The sequence below is a fragment of the Suillus fuscotomentosus genome (genome assembly GCF_016647785.1).
Source record: "Suillus fuscotomentosus strain FC203 chromosome Unknown F5891scaffold_36, whole genome shotgun sequence".
NCBI lineage: Eukaryota > Fungi > Basidiomycota > Agaricomycetes > Boletales > Suillaceae > Suillus > Suillus fuscotomentosus.
Genome location: NW_024539548.1, coordinates 89,629 through 111,259, shown reverse-complemented (window position 1 = coordinate 111,259; position 21,631 = coordinate 89,629). Strand labels below are relative to the sequence as shown.

The following is a 21,631-nucleotide window of genomic DNA, read 5'->3' as shown; positions in this document are numbered from 1 at the left end:
ACCATATCTTGCATACATATGTCTACATATCATACCTACATGTTCTACATGCCTCCTATGTCTATGGTAATGCATCAGCTGCTTGTCTTGTCTTGTGTTTGATTCCTGTAAGTTACTACCTCAACAAATTCTCCATTAACTCTGCACGAGCTGCATGGCCAGGGGTGCCAACATAGGAAGTATCACCCATAAGACCTACATCAGGGTCTTGTTGCTCTGGGGGGGATAAGGTCTCTTTCCTCACCCATAAGGGCCCAATCAGTGGTACTACCTTCACCACTAAAAATGTTATGCTGTTCTTCAAAGCGAATAATCATGTTATGAAGGATGATGCAACACATCACCCAGTAGGAATAGAACTGAAGGTGGTCGTCATTCTGCAATGGGTGTCAAAGCTTCTGAAGAGACTGGAAATGGCCCTTGAGAGCAGCAAATGTGTGTTCTAACTGAACATGAATCTAAAAAAATTAATTAAATATCAAGAAGTTGAATGATAAAATAATAGATGTACCTTGGATAGGATAGTATTAAAAGCCTTCTGGTCTCTAGTCAAGGACCCATTAGGAGGCTTTTTGAAAGGGGGAATGCACCATGACTCCAAGGGGTAAGCACTATCTGCCCAAATCCAATGATTATCTCCAAGAAGTATTGTATGCTGTTGGAAAACACGAGTGGATTGGAATGCAAATGCATCATATGCACTACCAGTGTGACCAATAGAATAATCCACTATAGTGAGATTGTGAGGCAGGATGACTGCCTAAAATATTTTTTAAATCAGACAAAGAGGTATTAAGTAAAAATAAAACACACCTGGCAGTTGAGGGAATATTGAGACTTCCTGGTGTAAAATGACTCTCCATAGTAACCTGGCTTTTGATAGAGATTGAATAGTGATCCATCAACTGCCAAAATACCATTCCTCCACTGTGGGCAGGACTTGGACTGAACATAGTGATGAGCCCATGCAACCTCACGAGAGTCGAGAGTAGGAAAGCAGATAAAATTATCATGCTGTTCAAGCAGGGCAGTCATGACACGATTAGTGCAGTTTGTAACAGACCCAATGCTTATGCCTGCCCACTGACAGATATCCTGGTTGGAAGCTGCATTCCCATAGTGGCCAGCACAATTAAGAAAGATAGAGAGTTGCACAGCAACAGGGAGTTGGGGATTATTGGACTGATTGTGGAAGACAGGGTTACCACTGATTTGATCAAGGATGTCATCAAATATATCAGGATTAACACATAGCTTCATCCAGAATAAGTCAGGGCGATGGATAGCAAAGTGGTCAAGATGTTGGATCTGTGGTGCCCACATAGGAGGCTCATCAGGAATGTGAAGGACATGTGCCATCTGTACCTCATCCTGAAGAGCAGTAAGAGAGCCAATAATATGAGCATATTCTTGATGAATCAGAATGGAGCCACCTAAGGAGCCTGAACTGCCAGATGTATGAGATGTAGGGGAGGACAGCGACATAGGAGAAGGTGGTGATGGGGTCCTAATAATACCATCCTCTGAGATAGAGGAGCCAAGCTCTCCTTCTGCTATGATATGCTCAACCCAGGCATTTGCAACATTTAAAGTACTAGTATCTATTTGATTGAGTAAGTCTTGATGGTGAGACTGGTGAGGCATTGGGGTGAATGGGCTGTTATTCCGTTATTATGGACTAATCTAATCTAATCTAGTTTTAAGCAGAGTTTGAATATTATGCAGGTGTGTTCCTGCCACCTGTGCTGTGCCACACAATGAGCACACCACCGCTGATGCCATCCATGATAGTAACCTGTCGTGGCACCATGCAGTTGGACCACCTCATGTTGTGCTGGCCGCTCCACCTCATATGTTTCATGTTGTGCTGGCCACTCCACTTACAGCCCATCAGGGGGACTTGGAAGCAAACATCAACTATCAGCATCTTTGTGGATACCTTGGAAGAGAACTGCACCAATGTGTGGCAATCACTGGACCTCATCCATTGCATCCACATTCTCCAAGACCCAGTGACTTGCATCCAGCGGGTCTTTCTCTCACCGTGGAACATAATACTCAATGAAATCATGTTGTACACAGTGCTGGGAGATCATGGTAAGCATGACACAGGTCTATACAAGGACATACTGACAAGCATGCATTACAGAGTCTTTACAACGCAACATGTCCGTCGAGAACAGGTTGGTGTGAAATGTGTGTGTGTGCGTCCCTGCTCTCATCACAGATTCATTGGACCTCCGTACAGATTCATTCGCACATGGACAGCTTTACACTGCGCTATCTAGAGTGCGATGTCAGTGTGACATTTGGGCACTATTTCCTTCAGAGGGTGAGGAGAAGACAATGGCAAACATAGACAACTATTATTGTAATTGATTGCTAAACAGACACAATGTCTGAAGGTGACCAGTCTGCTTGTATGTACTAGCTATGAAATATATAACCTTTGGCTTTTTTTTGTGTGCAAATGCCTCTAACCCTAACCTTACAGTGTGACTTAGAAAGTTTGAAGTGTTTGAACTGCTAAGTATTTTGAATGGAGTTTAAAATTGCATTTTTCAGCTGGTTTTCAGAACCTTTCAAAACATGTTTCAGAGTGTTTCAGAGCCTACTCTGAATACCATAAATGCAATAGTGTCCATTGTATATTTCATCCCCTCTCTCTTGAGCGATTCATAATATTCAGTTGTTGCCAGTCCGCAATTTGCTTCTGAAAATGCTGATGTGGCAGCACTGTCTTTGCCACTGAATTTGTTGCGCTTGAGAGGTATTTTGTGACTCTTGGTAGTACTGCCCTTTGCACTGCCAGTGCCTATGCTTTGATCATTGCCGAAAGCTTTGGACATTGCAACAAAGTTGAGAGCACATTCAAGCTATGAAAATGAATGGTCAGTTAAAGTCAGAATATTTAAATGGGACCTACTGAGGCAGTGCATGCGGCAATTACAGCCTGCATACCCTTCAATTGTAGATCATCCATGTTGAGTGCAGGTACATCCAGGAATCTGGAAATTGTGTTGATATGAGCACTCTTGATCATTTCCAATATGAATTCAGACCAGTAAATCTGGTCTGGGTCACGAACATCCAGATCCTTATAGAGAAACACCCACTCATTGAGAAGGTCTGCTGCCAGTGTCAGTTCAAAATAAGCATTGCTGTTGTCATCTTCATTCTTGTCATCTTTGGAGGCAGCTAGAAAATTTGCAATGAGGGTGATGGCAGTCGATTCAAAATTGCTACACCAGGAGCAAATACACTGATTCATCTTTTACTGTAGATGACTTGTAGTTAGAAACAGTAACTTGACAGTAAGAATATAAATGAGACTTACCAAACCAACAATAGGGCCTTTTGGTTGGACATTGTGATTTATTCTTGGGTAAGCAGCATCAAAAATAGCCTGGAGCACTGGAAGTAGTTTCTCGGTCTTGATGGACCAAAAATTAGGCTGAGTGCCTGCCCACAGAAACACAGTGGAGATAAAAGACCTTCACCACATGCCATCTTCTAACATAGCTGGGGGAAGATTGGTGTTCCACCATCGGTTTCCACTTTTCAGCTTTATCATCATGTCAGCCGACATCAAATTAGGCTCAGATGATGCTGGAGTACTTGGAATCTGGGAGGCTGGTTCTAACTTGGCTTTCTTGGGTGGCTTCATGTTCTTGCAGACTGTTATGCTAGTCTATCGAGCGCCTCGGTATCAGTAAAATTAGATATTAAATGTGAAGAAAAAAGTGTACCTTTGAAGTGACCCATTGTAGAAAATATTATACAGTGAGGTGCGAACAAGGCTCCTGACTGTATCTATAAATGTTGTAAGGTTGCGCATTGCCTCGTCTGCTATACTTGAGATGGCAAGTGCATTCAACCCTAAAGGGGAAGTGAGTGCAGCAAGGATCTAGAGGTATGCGCTGAAAGTGCTACTGGTTGGCCAATGTGAAGTGCGAGAAAGCACAGGTGCACGCAAGGCATGAAGGCGTGGGAATGTGCGCATGTGCTGCATGGAGCGTGGGAAAGTGCATGTGTGTATGTGGAAATGAGAGAGTGTAAGAGTGAGTTTGCTTAAGTGATGATTAGATACTAGACAAGAGATGAGAGACGTGTGGTGTAAACAAATAGATTTCTACTGTGACTTTCTAGGTAGTAAGTGGTTAGCCAAAAACTAGTAAGTTGGTAAGTGAAAAGTTTGTTCCTCCTAGTATGTACTGCTGGCACTTATATATGGTGCCTAAGTGCTGTCATGCGGAGCTGAAGTGCTACCAATTAAGATATGTAAAGATATATATAAGGAAGGGTCCATGATAAAAATAAAGGTGGAACAATATGCAAATAAGGGAAGTGGAAATATATGCACTAGAGAGCTTAGTGGACAGTGGATGGATGCATCTGGATGGCTGGCACTATAGGGCGCTCAAGCATGCGCGCTTATACATCATGAAGCACGGGAAGTGTGCGCAGATTGCGCGGGAAAGTGCACGTGCACAAGGCGTGAGAAAGCATGTGAGTGTTGCATGTGTTGTATTCTGTGGGGACACAAGGTGCTGTTGCACAATGATCTTAGAGTCCAATATGCGTGGATGGGCATGTGTTGGACATTTGTGAAAGTCGTTGCAATGAGTCATTATTTACATGTCATTTCAATGCGCCCTGAAATGATTAGGTAATGCTACATGCTGAGTTTCAATCCATTACAAGCTGATTGATATGACGTCTTAATCCATTATCGACACCCATCAGTGCGTTTTTCGCTTTCATCAACCCTTCATCAAGTCTTTGTCAATGAAATGGCCCCCGATCGTACCAGGCTCTGTGAACTATGCTCCCAGGACATCAAACCCCGAGGATGGACCACTCACCGGAAGGCATGTGAGGTGATAGCGGAAAAGAAATGTCGAGATCAGTTTATTGTAGATGCTATTAGGCAGGAGAAGGGTATGTCAACCTTGTGTTATAATGTCAACACTGAAGATCTGTTATCCAGCAACAAATTCAGCACTCGGTTCTGAGTTAGACAGATGGCGTCTAAATCAGAATCAGCCGCCAATACCTGGACCAAGCGAAAGGACCATCAATGTTGACCACCACGTCGACTTCGCACATGATGTTGGTGAGTCAATATCATAACTTGAATCATCAATACTATTGACATTGAAATTATATAGATTATCCAGTACATGAGCCCGAACCTGCGCACACATTTTCACGCAATGATATCAAGATGGAGCATCACCCGAGTAGCAATATTGAAGCAGAAGTATATGCGTTTAATGATTTCAAATGCCATCCTGCGGTCCCTTTGGAACCCCCTTCTAATACCGAGCCTTGGCATCCATTCCATTCCCGACTTGAGTTCGAAGTTGAACTTGCCCTTGAGGCAGGTTTAAATAACGAACAAACCGACCGACTTATCAAAATATGTCATCATTGCACCGTTGGGAAGGAAAATTTCACATTCAAGAACCACAAAGACATCCATGTCAAGTGGGAAGCGGCTTCTTTTCGCATTACTAAGGTGGTATCTCATTCTGTCTTCAGAATTCAGACTGATCGTTTTCAAAGTGCAGTTTACCAAGGAAGTCATTTCGGTCCCATACGACGGCAAAACGTGGAACTTTGACCTACATTACAGGGATCTCTGGGGATTAGCTAGTGACCTACTTGGGGACCCTCACATTTTTCCACATTTCACGTTTGACGCGCAACACTTATCTAAGTTTGATGGGGAGACTTTCGTTCGCTTCGTCGACGAACCATACACTGCGCAGGATTTCTGGGATGTACAAGTATGTATTAACACTGTTTGTTAGTTGCTTGTTGTTAGAATAACATCATGTTGTGCTTTTGTAGTCACAATTACTGCCAGGCGGGAAGCCCTTGGCCTTCATACTATACACTGACAAAACGAGACTATCATCGTTTGGGACAGTGAAGGGCTATCCTGTGGTTGCACATTTAGCAAATCTGCCCACTGGTATTCGAAATGGACAAGGCACCAGTAGCGGCTACATGATAGGATGGCTACCAATTGTAGGAATTAACATTTTCTCTCATTGTTGTCAGACTGGCAGTGTACAAATAGGTAAAGGAAGATAAGGACTATGCTGGAAAGCCCAGCTGGGTAAACTTCAAAAACGCGGTCTGGCACGAGTCATTTCGAAGAATCACGTCGTCGTTAGCATCGAAATCGAGGGTGGGACAATGGTTCACTTGCATGGATGGCGTTGAATGCTGGTTTTTCCTCATTGTGCTTATTTTGTCTACTGACTATGAGGAGCAGTGAGTACTGACTGTATCCCTGATTTTTGCTAACAATGATCTACAGGTGTGTGATGTCGCTAACACGAGGAGTCATGAGCCTATGGCCATGTCCCATATGTCTTGTCCCTCGAGATGCGCTCAGTGATACCTCAAAGACATACATGCGCCGGACTGCAGATGATTCACGTGCTGCAGTAACAACTGCACGAGCAAAAGATACCATAAAAGAGCCAGAGGAGGTTCTAAAAGTACTAGGACTACGTAACATCGAGGTGTGATCTCATTTCTGCTTGAAACACGCTAAAATTTACGATTGTTAGAATGCACTATGGGCCATACAATACTCGGACGTCCATAGGGCGTTGTCGCATGACCGATGCCACTTTAATCATGGCGGGCTTTGGTCACATCACTATTGGGTTGAACTGCAGAAATACATAGCAAGACTCGGACGAGCAAAAGTATCACAAGTTGATAAGGCGTGCATCTGTTTTTTTGGCGATGTAATGTGTTATTTCTATCTGATTCAAATCATCGTTTATATTAGATATCAAGCATTCCCTCACTGGCAGGATCTACGGCACCCAAACCAAGTGATGAATGTTTCGTTTGCGGACAGTGCCATGCATGAAGATATTTCAAAGGTTCGTTGTGACTTCAATATGTTTGTTCAGTAAATTCAATGTATTTGCAGATGATCATCTATGCTACACATAACATCCTGACGGAGGACAAATCACCACTTGGATACCTTTTGCTCCGATGTGTGCGACTTTACCTTGAAGCCGATATATATGCCGCATTTGAAGTTCACACAACTGCAACAATCAGCGCAGGGAGAGGTGCTGTCCAGGCCCTGATGGCACTTATGAAGGTGCATTCAATTTTTCTAGCAACTATGTGTTAGATATATGTAGACTAACGTCATAGTAGCAATATATCATTAAAACTGAGGATGACGACGAATCAGACAAGGATTGGAATTTTCTGAAGTTGCACATGTTGACGCACTTATTTGACGACATCGAGGCCAAAGGAGCTTCAAGGAATTACAATACAAAGCCAAACAAGCAGATGTACGGACCGTTGAAGGACTGGTACCAGGAACGAACTAACTTTAAAGATTTTGCAGAACAGGTGAGGCAGCTACCTATCATTAAAGTCTTACTTTTCCTGACTGGTCCTATACTACAATCATAGATCCTTCGAATAGATCACTGGTTTCATGTTGCAGATGATATTCGTCGTCATCTCTTGGACTTAGATGACCATCTAATGTTCACATCACAAGGCCAAGCAAACGATGATGATGACAAAGATGAAGATGAAGATGCTCAGCGCCCTGCGAGTGACTTCCTCCCTGGTTTGAACATCGATGGGTCTCTGCATGTGAAACTCGGTTCCAGCCAGGCTCCACAGACATTTGCTCTCATTGAGGATACTCACCAGAACGATGACACATTCACCAACTTCTGTGTCAAGCTCAACTCATTTCTAAATGACTTTCTCCCTGCCTGCAACATACCCCTTCCAGATGGAAAGAGAATTCACCTCAAATCAGATGTTGCAGTAAGTTTTCATTTTATTAGCTTATTACCATGCTGATTATGATGCAAATGAGGTTACTGCACATCAATTTCTGCGAGTGAACTTCGAGTCCCTCATAGATTGGCGGCAACACACGGACTACTTGCGGTGCAACCCATGCTTCTATAATGCACCCTGCTTCGATTGTGTCTTCATTCAGACCTGTGCGAATGTCATCATTGGATGTCTGCTCTTCCTTTTTGATTGCCCAGTTGGAGAGGATCTGTTTCCGCTTGCTCTTGTCCATCCATTCGATGCTCGCACAGGTACGTGACTTCGAAAGGATAGACAGCTCAATCTTTTCAGGGTTCGAGCAAAACCATGAGCACAAGCCGAATTTTTCTCGGTCAGGTCGATCATTCGCGGGGCACTTCTAGTGCATGATGCCAGCCTTGATTACCTTGTCGTTGACACGGTTGATACCGACATGTTCCTCCGGGTGAAGGAAATGCATTTGCAGGCTGGACATGTAGTTCACATTTGATTGGTGAGTACTAATAATATGACATATCTTCAACGAGTCTGATTTGACAGCTAGCAGGCCGAGTCATTACATCATGCTAACTCATCCCTGCGAACACCCTTGGACTCATCTCCATCTACTTCTCATCTACAACCTCCAAACCTCCAAACCACCACCCATTCCCTCCCACAGCAACATCTCCACACAAGGCTCACCTCGCACTCGTGTTCCCATATCTCTGGATTGACGTCCAGCAGCAATATCAGACCCAGAAGACTCCTCACAGCGCCTCAAGATATCTACATCACCGCACCCCCACCATCACATAAAGCAGACCCAGCAAGTTAAACTAGTTCATCCCTACCGCACAACCCCACCACTTTCCATTCGACCCGCCAGCAAACCGTCAATTGTTCGACCACAGGAAGGATGATCCTGTAAGGTTCGCAGTCTTGTTTCTAGCCCATCCATCATCAACTGGTGGCTGGCCTACACCTACACCTAAATCATCAGGAGATAATGTGCGTTCTCGACTTCCTCATACGCTCATTCATTGACATTGAGCTTCACCCTTTCTTCTGGAATGGCAGACAACTCATCTGCATCGTCCGCATTATTTGATAGCAATCTGGCCTCACGAGGTTAGCGCCGACGAAGACCTCCAGCAACAAAAATGGACGAAGCTGATCTCAGATCATAAACAGTAAGTGATTCTCCAGCAAGATGCTGCATAATCTGATGGAGATCTCCCTCGCATCAAGTGTTCCAGCATCCCTCTGGATAATCCCAAGCAATACCATCATACACTGTGCTCTGGACACATGCATTCCACAAACTCCTGGAGGTCTTGAGGTGTGCCTCGTTTTCCTCGCCCCTCACTCTTGAACACCTCCAAGACTTTATATATTATGCCTACACCTTCTATACCGGCGTTCTTGAGGAGCCAACTCTGCATTCATTCCAATCTGGCTGGCTCGAGGCTCTAGGCGATGTTGCACGCTATCGCATGGCTGTGGCACATTGATCATTGATAATAGTTGGACACAGTATGTATTGTACTAGTATGAATATGTCTTTATTAACGCTGGTTGTGTGTATCAGGGTTTGATCACGACTGCGGACATGTAAAGCTGCTGGAGGTGTTATTATGTCGGACATCAGGGTAGGCATCACAAGCATCATTTAAAGTGCCATGGGCAACTAACAATCTTGTGTCATTGTGTTACCCTCCAACAGAATCATCATTTGAACTCTTCTGAAGACATGTCACACGTTACTATGAGTACTACGCACCTGTCAGACACAGAAAGTGACTTTGATGTTCTGGGTGGCGATCCAGAACATATTTCTATACCTGGCCCCAGTGCGTCTAAAGGGGAACTCTTGGAGGTAAGAAATCTTCAATCTGTCCAAGTATTTACTGACCCGATTTGCTTCAGACTCTCAAAGCGCTGCAAGTCCAAATGCAGCGGCTTCAAGCAGAGAACAAGAGTATCAAAGAGGAGAATAAGACACTGCACGCTGACAAGCCCAAATGGAAGCGATGTGCCGATACACAGCATGAGTTTAGCGTCCACGAGGACACCATTACCATATATGCCCACAAGTATGACATGATGGTTGAAATGTTTCCTAGCAGTGAACTCCTCAACAAGAAACGTCCAGCATCCCCGACTGCTTTCGATAGCTCCGAACGATATGTGACTGCAGCCATGGAGGAATCTGCATTCTTAGACGAACTTTATCGTCACTTCCCTGAATCACTCCACAAAGTCATGGAAAGCTCTTACTTTAGTGATCTGGTATGTCGAGTTTTCATGTGTTCACTTGCTATATCACTGACACAATAACATTTCTTATTGTAGGTACTGAAAAGTATTCCCAACGCCTGTGCTAACGAAATCAAAAAGCTTCATGGCGTCACTGGTGATATCTTTGGCCTTCCTGCAAAATATTTCACCAATCCTCAATACGACAGAGCGTCTGTCCCCGAAATCCGACAGCTACTTGGCATTACATCCACTTCAAATGTGGTCTACAAAACTTTTCCCCCAGTGTTATTTCCGAAGTTGATAGAAGACAAGTCGCTTAAGACCATGTTTGGAAATTGGGAGCTATTGGCTCGAGTGCGTCTATTACTACTGTTAAGGTGTTGATTATCTGACATTTTTCGGTGATGGCACTACTATCTAGATTTTGAAAGCTTCATTGTGTGGAGTTGCCTCGCTCCATCAAGAGTCGAGTGGTGGCGGCGCCCATACTAACTCTCTCAAATGGAGTGTCCACCAAATCATGCCAGGGTCAATAGTGTGGGCGGCAGTCATCGTAAGGCAACATTTTATTAATTACATGTTTTTCGAGTCCTCTGAGATGTATCATTGCAGGTAATCTTTTTACTGTCACCAGACACCGAATTTTCGAGCAGCGGCACTGGGAAGAAATCCAACATCTGTTACTGGAATCTGTTCCACCTCTACAAGAAAGTCCTTGTAACTAAGTGGGCTACGAAGTGCATTGCTACCATTGTCACCAGCATCAATCATTACATTTTCAAGGCTGCAAAAGCTTCAGCCTTCGATTCTGCTGAACAAGATGATCACGCAGATGCAATCAATCGCGCACTTGCAGTGCTCGATATGGACAGTGATTCTGAATCAGACGCCGAGTTGCACAATCCTGTCGAGGACCCCAACCTTACTGAACCTGATGCTACCACCAGTACCAAAGCAGGAGATTCAGAGCTCCAGGATTCACATGTTTCTGACCCGGATATTTTAGGAGGTGAAAATATACAGGATGTTGAAGGGTCAATCAGCAACAGTGGATGAGGGCGGGGAAAAACGAGAGGGAGGAAGGCAGCAGCTTCTGGAGGCACAGTTTGTTGAGGATGGTCTCGCAAATAGTCAGTAATATTTCTTTACATTGTCGCTACATACTCTGGTCACATTGATGGCAGTCCTGTGTTTGCAATGGATATCAAATATTATTAATGCTTGCTGGCAATCTTTGAATCAAAATTAATACATTAAAATAATTCAATCGGAGTTTAAATGCAAACATTCAGACTTTATGACTAAATTTCAAGTCATTCAAACCCTCATTTGGTAGAGACCACAGCCAGTCACAATGTATCAACTTTCATTTTAGCATCTACATTATATCTAATTGTTACAGCCGTCATCTCTCTCGCCTTCGAGGAATGAGTCTCATAGAAGACATTCGGGGTCAGTTCTCAAGATATTTGGCAAAGCGACCAAGCGCTTTGCTCGAAGCGCTTGACAATCCCCAAACCCTGAACCCACGGCTGTAAGTTCCAGCCTGCAGAACACCCAACCTGTTCAGTCAACTAAGGTAAGTGTAATCTAAACTCTAAATGTGCCCTGACATCATGTACCATGATTGGTACTCATCGCTTCTGCAGGATCTCACCCCTCCCACTCTCGAACCAAATTTTGGGCAGCCTTCCAATTCAGGGATCGTAGAAGGAAGTTCTACTAACGAAGTTCAGAATATTCTCATCCGTCTCTTTCGACAATGTGCTGACATCTATCCTTAGGCTGAACATCTCGACCCGAAGGTTGTGCACAATAGAATCGCCAATGCTAACAAAAGTCTCGCAGACGCTGGCCACTTCCCAACAATACTCCAAGATGCTTCTTCTGCGACCAATGACCTACCATCTTTTTCTGATACAATTGATATGTTCTCCGTGTTGCTCAAACCCTTGAAGGCATTCAACTCCATCGCCAATGCGATTGCAGATGTACAAAACATGCATCTCTCTCCTGTACATGACTAACATTCGTGCACAGGTCCATCCCTATGCGAAGGTGGCGCTGAGCATCTTCACTTGCGCTTCCAAGGTACTTAGGACTCTTACTCAATCATTACCGTTGCAGGTTGACAAAGTTTCGGCAACAGATGATTCTCAATCAGGCACACCGTGATGACGCTGTTTCCCTTCTGCTCTCAAAGATATCTGAAGTCTATACTTTCATCACGGAGGAGGAGGAATTGGCCAAGATCTACTAGCCAATCCAACACCTCTCCGCCCAATCGACAACTCGTTAAAGTGCGCTGGGTGTTCTGAATGGACTTCGTGCAATGTTTAATTAGTTTTCGGTCTCATTCTCGTGGTATATAGAATTTCTACTAGGGTATAATAATTACTGTAACTATTAGTAATTGTAAAATGTATAGTAATAATTTAATTATATGCCCAATGAAATGAATGATACCTGCCTCACAATAAAATTTCCAAGATTGCATCCTCATTTCAAAGCTGTGTGTATACATCAAAATTTACTTCGCAATGTCGTTGCAAAGACCATTGCAATGACAGTGGTGGCTATTGAGCATGTGATGTAATGATGATGACAATGACTCGCTCCAATTGCAACCATCATTTAAATGACGACTCTATTATAGCAAGCTATTTAAATACTCGTTCTACGTTTGGGCATTGAAACCCATTGTCGGGCCTTGAAATATGAATTAGGAAGTTCTGACATGATGCAAGGTGGCACAGTTCAAGAGTGATCCAATCCATGTCCAAACCAAGTGCTGCTAGGTGCGCTAAATATTAGGTGCTAAAGGTTTGAATAGCATGAGTAAAACTATATGTGAAAATATGAAAGGAAAATAGTAAACTTTGTGGATGTCCTATCCAACTTGTCTTCTTTGTGCGGCTGTTGACATCTACACCTTCCTATGAGCAAGGCACATGAGGTGGGAAGACTGCGCGCCTATGTGCACATTCTAAGGTAAAAGGAGCATGGTGCCATGTCATGTGTGTGAAGAGAAAATAATATCCTATTGAGCTAGGTGGGCACAATCTAAGGTTGTTTTGTTGTTTTTCTTCTATGTTTTTCTAGGCAATTCCTATATGCATATATATCAGTGTGTTATTAGTCCTTTGGATGGTGTTATAATGAGAGAAAATAAAAATGAAAGAGTGCTGGATGAAACTCAGGGTAAAATGAACAGTATCCTATGAAACAGTGTTGTTATGTGTTTTTATTTGATGTGTGGCTGAAGTGCTCGAAGCGTATGGTGTATGTGGTGTAGGCGAGGGTCAGAAGGTGCAAGGCTGGCGTGCTTGGGGTGCTTGGTTCCTCTTTGTCAAGCCTCTTTGATTGTGACTCCGAGGGGGGCTAGTAACCAGCAGAATGAATTCCTTCACAACGCGCTGCAGGTTAAAAGTGTGCCAATGGGAGGCCCTGTGAGGGGTGTAGAAGTGCTCTACAAGCTGATAGGATGCGCGCAATGTGCACGCCTTGGGGTGATTTTGCATGAATTTGATTATATTGGCTGAACATGTGAGGAATGACTGTTTCTCTGCAAATGAGTTAGTGAGAGATGTATATAGCATGGAATTAGGCGCAAATGGGCTGTAAGGGTGGTATATCAAGGCACCATAGGCGCATAGGCGAAAAAGAATAGTGCACGTCAGAGCATGCAGGAACGAAATTGACCTGGTAAGCAAAAACATGAAGAATGTGAATAAATGTGGAAATTGTGAAGTTAAAGATGATGATAGGGGAGTTAGGCGCATATGGATGTGTCAGGCGTGCACCTAAGTCATGCCTGGATGGCTGATTGGAATATGCTTCATGTTGAATGGCAAAAATGAGATTTAAAAGGGGAGAAGCAATAGAAATGCGATAGTGTGGAAACTCTGCTAATATTATGAATACACGAGGCGCAGGAATTATTGCATGATGTGCACGATCATGGTGGATGAACAAGGGGTAGTGCGAAGATGAAATCAAAGTGTTTGGAATTGTCATATAACTCCTTAAGAGCTTTAAACATGAAAAAGACAAAAAAACACGAAATGAGATGAGGGTAAATATACAATGCCTCTAGGTGCACACATTGCACGTCCTCAGGTGCAATATGGTGCGCCTGTGTTACCCCAGGGTCGCCTGAGACATACTCTGCTTGGTGGTTGGGCAGCACGATGCACAGATGCTTTACTGGCATGCAATAGTCACTGGAAGCAAAAAGTATGACATGTGCGTGATTGTTAGTGACAGATAAAATTACCAGAGACAAACTCTGGTCAATGCAAAGTGTGACTTGAGCCTCAGATGGCAGCAGAAGGCTCCTCTATAGGCACGCTAAGGTCCAATAGATGTTTAGGGTCATCCCTGACCTCTGATGATGTGAGCAGTGATAGTGGTGATGGCAATGGTGTGATTGGCAAGATTTCTTCCTTAAGCGATGCAATGGTGATAGGCAAGTGTATTTCAAGTGATGGCATAGTAACTTTCATAATGGGCGCATTATTGTGCAATAGATGTTTAGAGTCATCCCTGACTGTTGGTGAGGTGATAGTGATAGGCTCGCATATTTCAAGCAGTGCATTAGTGTGCAATAGATATTTAGAGTCATCTCTGACTATGGGCGATGTGATTGATGCTGATGATGATGCAGATTGTGAAGGAGATGGTGTTGATGATGAAGGTGAAGAGGTGCCTGTGGTGCACTTCTGGATGCGCTTGAGTTTGTGATCTAAATGATGCATTCTGGTATGGCTTTGCATGCTGGTACAGTTGATGGTTCAGGGGCGCATGAGTCGTGCGAAGGTATGGGAAAAGCGCGCGTGCACAAGGCACAAGAATCGGAACTGGTGGCCTTTTGTCAAGCACAACATCTGCGGATGTGCAATAGAAGAGTCCAGCTGCCACACTAGCACTAGCGGTCATATCCTGGGTTGCTCGGCTCATGTGATAGCAATCTTTGCACTTAGCCACTATAGCTTGCACCAGTGCTTGCACTGGCATGGTCACTGTGACTAAGTTTGCAAATGGCACTATCACAGGCGTGCTAACTGGCACGCTTGGCACAGGAAAAGTGCGCTGTAGAAACTACAATACAGAGAGGAACAAATGATGCTCCTGACTGTATCTATAAATGTTGATGGTTGTGCGTTTGCCTAGTCTGCTATGCTTGAGATGACAAGCACGTTCGACCCTAAAGGGGAAGTGAGTGCAGCAAGGATCTAGAGGTGTGCACCAAAGCGAAGCGCAGGTGTGCGCAAGGCGCGGGAATGCGCGCGTGTATTGCGCGAAGCGCGGGAAAGTGCGCGCACATATGCGGAAATAAGAGAGACTAAACTTAAGTGATGATATGATACAAGGTAAGAGAAGAGTGATCCGAAGTGTAAACAAATAGATTTCTACTATATTCTGCTAAGTGGTAATTGAGTAGTAAGTAGTCAGTTGAAGGAAAAGTAAGGTAAAAAGTGTAAAGTGAGTAGTACTATGTACTGCTGGCGCTTATATAGCGCGCCTAAGCGCGGTCATGCAGAGCCGAAGCACTACCAAGTAGGTATGTAAGATATATATGGGTGAGAGTCCATGATAAAAATAAAGATGGAACAATATGCAGATGAGAGAAATAGAAATATACGCACTAGAGAACATGGTGGACAGTGGATGGATGCCTCTGGATGGCTGGTGCTATAGGGCGCTCAAGCGCAGGAACGCGCGCGCGCGTATACATTGTGAAGCGCAGGAATGGTGCGTGCGTGGCGCGTGTTGTGCAGGAAAGCTGCGCCTCATATAGAGATAGCTGCGGGTAGCGCATGGAGTGACGCTACAAGTTTGTGCTATGTACTCCTTAGTGAAAACTTGTCATATCAGACCATGAGACACATGAGTCTCTACAGCGCACAGGTAATAGGAACTGCGCAGCTGCAAAGACGTCCATAAATGGGTATGGGTTGTATGGATGGTGGTCAGGGAACTTGATCATAAGGTGCAAGCAAATTTGCGCCTGAGTATCTCTAGGGATTCCTTCCATGAATAAGCAGTCATGTTCAGCCTTTCCAATTTGGTCTTCATCTATAAGTGGCTGCATAATCTTCCTGAATATGTGCAAGTAATTGCTTAGTTCCATGTAAGAGGGCATTGGCTTGTTAGCATATTCGTGTGTGATGGCTTGTAGATCCACAAGCACATAGCGTCTTTTACCATCCCATCCAGGATACATTACCTTAACTTCTGCCATGAATGCATTATAGTCACTTACTGCCACTTCAGGCATACCTCCCCATAGTTCTCGATCATTGCGTTCAAGGTAGCAAATAATACCTTTGATGTGGTCGAGTCCTTGGAGTCCTGCTTCATCAGCGAGCTGCTCATATGCATCAATGAATTCGGCAAGGTTGTCTGTAGTGCCATCAAACTTGGGCACATTTGCTGTGCCATGGGTGGGCATTCTATAAGGCATTGAGGCACGGGAGAGGTGTGCGTGTGAGGTGCAGAGGTGTGGGAATTATTGCGCGTGCGCGCAAGGTGCAGGAATGTGTGACTAAAAATGATTAGCTTGTGATAATGCAAAGAGATTGATCTATATGTGTTAAATGGCATGAAGTGCAAAGATGCGCAGAACTAGATCTTGCTGACTGTTCCTTTTGCAGTGGGCTCCAGTTGAAGGTGAGGAATCTTGATTAAGGGTGAAAACACTAAAAACTAAAGGGGACTCTACAGCAAGACCTGGACACAAGAATACGACTTGACCCAAAGAACAGCTACTGAGAGAAGTTCCTCTGTAATAATTGGAGGGAAACTTAGTCAACTAGGTGAGCACAAGAAGATAACACGCGCGAAGGTGTGCATAAGCAATGTGAAGGTGTGCGTGAGGTGCACGTGAGCAGGAGGTGCGAAGGGTGCACAATGATAGGTGAAGGCGCGCTTTAAGCGATAAGGGAGAGAGACTCCAGGAGAGATAGCCAGGCACAAGTGTTAATCAAGAGAAGAGTAAGATCAAATCCCTAGTACTTAGGTAGGTTTGTACACTTTGCAGTATACTGAGATAAGGAGAAAGTAGGAACCCCCTTCCTAAGGAACCCTCCCTTCTTTTAAGAAGGGGAATTGTGTTTGGGAATTATGCTATGTCAGACCCTTCAGTCACTTCTACTGTAGAACCCTGTCATAGGACGTATACATTGACCTGCAAAACCTGGACTACCAGACGCCGGCCAGTCCATGTAAAACCAGGCTCGGCCGATGCTGTAGAACCCTAGCAGGCCAATGCCTCACATAAAAATATATCAGAGGTATAGGAAGGGGCCGGCCGGCCAGGTTGATGTTAGCAGAATGGGCCAGCCCTGATGTGCAGTGTGTATGAGGGGGCCAGCCGACATATGTCTGCCAAATGGTGCATTAGGCCTGCCTGCCTCTGCATTATGTGAAAGGGGGCTGGCTGGCTACAAATTGAATTTCAGCTGAATGGGCCAGCCCTGATGTGCAGTGTGTAAGAGGGGGCCGGCCGACATACCTCTCCCAAATGGTGCATTCAGCCTACCTATCTCTGCAATATGTGAAAGGGGGCCGGCCAGCTACAAATTGAATTTTAGCTGAATGGGCCAGCCCTGATGTGCAGTGTGTAGGAGGGGACCGGCCAACATACTTGTGCCAAATGGTGCATTAGGCCTGCCTGCCTCTGCATTATGTGAATGGGGGCCTGCTGGCTACAAATTGAATTTCAGCTGAATGGGCCAGTCCTGATGTGCAGTGTGTAAGAGGGGGCCGGCTGACATACTTGTGCCAAATGATGCATTAGGCCTGCCTACCTCTGGGTTATATGGAAGGGGGCAGACCAGCTGCAGATTAAATTTCACCTTTGTGAGCCATATGGGCCAACCTGTATATGCAGTATGAAGAAGGGGGATAGCTAGCATACTGCTACCATGATGGCCTGCCTGCCTCTAAGGTAGGTAGAAAGTGCACTCAACCTCACTTCAAAGCTGCAGTTGATGTAGCATTTGAGTAAGCTGTCCAGAAAAAATTGCAGCTTTCTGGTGCCATTTTGGTTTATCCGAGTTTGTGGCTGGCCACTTTATACAGACTGCACTACAGTCTGCAACAGCAGGCTGGCCCATGTGACCAGCTATCCACCTCATACACACTGCACAGCCTGTCCAGCAGACTAGGGTATAATCACAGCCAGAATGGCTGGCCCAGCATATCAGGCTGCAATATAAGCAATACAACTATTACAATATTAAAAAAATCAAACTGTGGTTAATGTGGCATTCAAGTAAGCAGTCCAGAAAGATTCAAAGTGAGGAACATTAAGGCTTAAAAGTAGCCACAATCATGTACCAAACTTGTTTTGGTGCATGTCACTGCCTAGCAAGCTGGAGTATAGGTGAAAGTCAGGTCGGCCGGCCCAGTATTACATACTGCACAGCTCGTCTGGACAGCTTGGGTATAGAAAACAGCCAGGCTGGCCAACCCAGTATTACAGGGTGCAACAATAGGCTGGCCCAGCCAGACTTGGCTAGGGTATTGGTGAAAGTCATGTGGGCCGGCCCAGTATTACCCATTGCACAGCTTGTCCAGCCTGCTGGAGTATAGGACACAACCAGGCCGGCCAGCCCAGTATTACAGGATGCAACAACAGGCTGGTCTATGCTGGAATCTCACAATCAGTCTCCTTTAGTAGAGTAAGTCTAATTATCTACTGTTTAAGCCTCACTCATTTCAGATGCTCACCTTCTATATCTATAAGTGAGAGAAAGTGAATTGTTTCTGTTGCACAACAGAAACGATTCACTTTCTCTCACTTATAGAGATAGAAAAAAACAGGCTGGTGGAGCCTGTGTAGTTCACCTTCTATATCTATAAGTGAGAGAAAGTGGATCATTTCTGTTGCTAGCACATCATTGCCATGAAAATAATATACAAGCAACAGAAATGATCCACTTTCTCTCACTTATAGATATAGAAGGTGAGCATCTGAAATGAGTATCATGAAAATGATGTGCTCACTACAGAAACCATTCATTTTCTTTCACTCATAGACATAGAAGGTGTTGCACCCTGTAATACTGGGCTGGCCGGCCTGGCTGTGTTCTATACCCAAGCTGGCCGGACAGGTTGTGCAGTATGTAATACTGGGCCGGCCAACTTGGCTTGTCACCTATACCACACCCAAGTCTGATAAGATTAGCAAAGTCTGGCTGGGCCAGCCTGTTGTTACACTCTGTAACACTGGGTTGGCTGGTCTGGCTGTGTCCTATACAATAGCTAGCCTGACATATTGTACAGTATGTAATACTGGTCTGGCCGGCCTAGTTGCCACCTACACCCCAGCTTGCTGGACTGTGTTATGTACCAGACTTGTTTTGTGCATGGTCATGGCTACTTTTAAGCTGGACTGCTTACATGAATGCTACATCAACCACAGCTTGATCATGCCAACATTGCAATAGTTTTGTTGCTTATATTGCAGCCTGATGTGCTAAGCCAGTATTCCTCAGTCAGCCGGATAGTCTGTGCAGTCTGTATGAGGTGGACGGCCGGTCACTGTTGCAGCCTGTAATATAAGGCTGGCTGCACAACATCATGGGCTGGCCTACTATTACAATATTTGGGCGAGGACACCTAACCTCATCTGGTATGTTTAGAAGTCAAGTAATTACATTATGAAGCCATCTTTAATATCAACTTGTCATGCTCCATTTTCCTTAAAAACTCTTCATACCCTCAGCTACAAACTCAGCCCACATGGAAGCCTGCTTTTTAGTATATGCCCTATGCCCATTCTTGATGCTTTCATCTGCCCTTGCTCTCCACTCCAACTCCTGCTTCTGAAACCACCATACTGTCCAACACATTTCATGCTGTACCAACTTCAGCTCTTCACTCCAACGGTCATATCGTACTTTTGCTTTCAACCAATTGACTCGATAAACTAGGAATGGGGAACGTAAGCTCAGTACCTTTATAAAAATTAGATAAGATTAAAACTCACATTCATTCATCCACTCGCTCTTCTGGTTGTCCTCTGCACTGTTGATTCTCCAAAACCAAGCTAGCCCTGACCATGCCTATTTTCCTTAGTGATTTCTTTGCTTACTGTAAGGTCCTCAGCCTTTAGGGCTTGATAAGATGACATTGTATCAGAATCAGCCCCTAATCGTTGCATTGCTGCCCTTGATCGGCAATATTCTCGAGTATGTTTGTTGATGGCCAAGGTGATTTTTCGAAGTTCCTTTGTTGATCTAGTACCCTGATGATGGATTGATTTGTTGGAATGTAATTTCTCTCGAAACACCACAGATCTGTCACTGAGAGCTTGATGAAGCTTTTCCAGGCAGTCATTTGCTTGACCCTTTCGAAGCTTCAGTTCTTCTTGACGTAATTGTTACAATAACATTGCCGGACCTAAGCCTAGGTCCTGACTGACAGCGGCCTAGAACCGCTATGACTCCCAGAGGCCCGGTAGGCCTCCCGATCCCATTATAACGGCTGTGCGCCTCATGTAGAACTAGACCAACACATGCTATCCCATGTGTTGATGGACCTTTAGGCCGGAGCGCCTCATGTATGTATCTTGATATAGAAGAGGCGCCTCATGCATCTTATCAGACAAGCAAGGCTTACCTCACCTCATCTTATCTCTGACTCGGATAGATTCACGATACAGGCTCCTACCGAACCTTATAGCATACACCTATATAACCTAGACAGATATCATTGTATTCCCTAGAAACTAGTACAATCACAGTACTTGTTCATCCTTTCAGAGTGACCCCTGTCCCTCTGTCTTGACCACACTTCTAAGGCAAGCCGATGCTACCTTAGCCGTATATCCGTTAGCCCTACAGCTTGACAAGCCGCTGCGCTTACCAAGCTCATCAGAGGATCCCTTGGGCTTCATCCAAGGCTAGACCACTGTCCTTCCATCTTCGCGTGACCGCTTAGAGACCTGCCATTCGGCATCGGAAGGCTCGACATATCCAAGTCGTAACAGTAATGGCATGACAACATCATTCATGATCGGATCAGATGTTCCCCATGATGGCATCCAAAGTTCAGCAACCTCTGCAGGTGAGTCAGCATCATCTCCGATGTCCAAAATACTGTCTTCCCCCAGCTCTTCAATTCATGAAGAATTAGATCCATCAGCCTCCTCCAGGCACAGTTCAGGGTCATCTTGGTGCAATCCTGCTCCCCCTTCCAATTCCATCCCATTTGTCATAACCAATGTAGTCTCATGGAACTTATTAATGTGAGACAAGAGTTTCTACCTTTTTTCTTCTATCAGAGTTCTCTGAGAAGCAGTTGGATCCTCTGGCAGTTGTCTTATAGAAGAACGTAGGCCATCTCTAATAACCCAATTTGAGTCAATCACACCTCAAATATTGAACACCTTACTGAGCATTTTCTATGTTGATACCCTCGATCAACCATGAAACAGCCCCAGTCCTACCATTGGTGGACACTTCATTTTCAGTCAACCTTAGCCTTATTTCAGCCATAGTTGGAGCTTTTGATGATTCATAATCAGGTCCAA

The 21,631-nt window shown here is 44.6% G+C and overlaps 6 protein-coding genes across 6 annotated transcripts; 3 read left to right on the top strand and 3 right to left on the bottom strand.

Annotated features, from left to right (window-relative positions):
* Positions 1 to 2,594: 2,594 nt before the first annotated feature.
* Positions 2,595 to 3,369, bottom strand: F5891DRAFT_1190304 (uncharacterized protein; the record flags this gene model as incomplete). Its single annotated transcript, XM_041367277.1, has 3 exons — positions 2,595 to 2,876; positions 2,927 to 3,242; positions 3,338 to 3,369. 3 exons carry the CDS (start codon positions 3,367 to 3,369, stop codon positions 2,595 to 2,597), a joined length of 630 nt encoding a protein of 209 aa, XP_041224399.1.
* Positions 3,370 to 5,227: 1,858 nt separating this feature from the next.
* Positions 5,228 to 8,338, top strand: F5891DRAFT_1129283 (uncharacterized protein; the record flags this gene model as incomplete). The annotated part of the gene is made up of 12 exons (XM_041364373.1): positions 5,228 to 5,521; positions 5,574 to 5,792; positions 5,857 to 6,036; positions 6,089 to 6,285; positions 6,332 to 6,539; positions 6,588 to 6,748; positions 6,815 to 6,911; positions 6,962 to 7,141; positions 7,201 to 7,404; positions 7,468 to 7,836; positions 7,889 to 8,120; positions 8,181 to 8,338. The coding sequence occupies 12 exons, from the start codon at positions 5,228 to 5,230 to the stop codon at positions 8,336 to 8,338; spliced, it is 2,499 nt and encodes an 832-aa protein (XP_041224398.1).
* Positions 8,339 to 9,464: 1,126 nt separating this feature from the next.
* F5891DRAFT_1190302 (uncharacterized protein) lies at positions 9,465 to 11,227 on the top strand (the record flags this gene model as incomplete). Its single annotated transcript, XM_041367276.1, has 7 exons — positions 9,465 to 9,479; positions 9,554 to 9,706; positions 9,757 to 10,119; positions 10,183 to 10,443; positions 10,511 to 10,642; positions 10,702 to 11,098; positions 11,133 to 11,227. The coding sequence occupies 7 exons, from the start codon at positions 9,465 to 9,467 to the stop codon at positions 11,225 to 11,227; spliced, it is 1,416 nt and encodes a 471-aa protein (XP_041224397.1).
* A 478-nt stretch (positions 11,228 to 11,705) lies between these two features.
* F5891DRAFT_1235818 (uncharacterized protein) lies at positions 11,706 to 12,349 on the top strand (the record flags this gene model as incomplete). The annotated part of the gene is made up of 4 exons (XM_041369635.1): positions 11,706 to 11,819; positions 11,874 to 12,080; positions 12,130 to 12,180; positions 12,239 to 12,349. 4 exons carry the CDS (start codon positions 11,706 to 11,708, stop codon positions 12,347 to 12,349), a joined length of 483 nt encoding a protein of 160 aa, XP_041224396.1.
* Positions 12,350 to 19,799: 7,450 nt separating this feature from the next.
* F5891DRAFT_981490 (uncharacterized protein) lies at positions 19,800 to 20,230 on the bottom strand (the record flags this gene model as incomplete). Its single annotated transcript, XM_041377115.1, has 3 exons — positions 19,800 to 20,026; positions 20,087 to 20,162; positions 20,192 to 20,230. 3 exons carry the CDS (start codon positions 20,228 to 20,230, stop codon positions 19,800 to 19,802), a joined length of 342 nt encoding a protein of 113 aa, XP_041224395.1.
* Positions 20,231 to 21,361: 1,131 nt separating this feature from the next.
* On the bottom strand, positions 21,362 to 21,611 carry F5891DRAFT_954951 (uncharacterized protein; the record flags this gene model as incomplete). The annotated part of the gene is made up of 2 exons (XM_041375289.1): positions 21,362 to 21,443; positions 21,493 to 21,611. Coding segments are annotated over 2 exons (201 nt in total), but the record flags the coding sequence as incomplete, so codon positions are not given.
* Between the last annotated feature and the right edge of the window lie 20 nt (positions 21,612 to 21,631).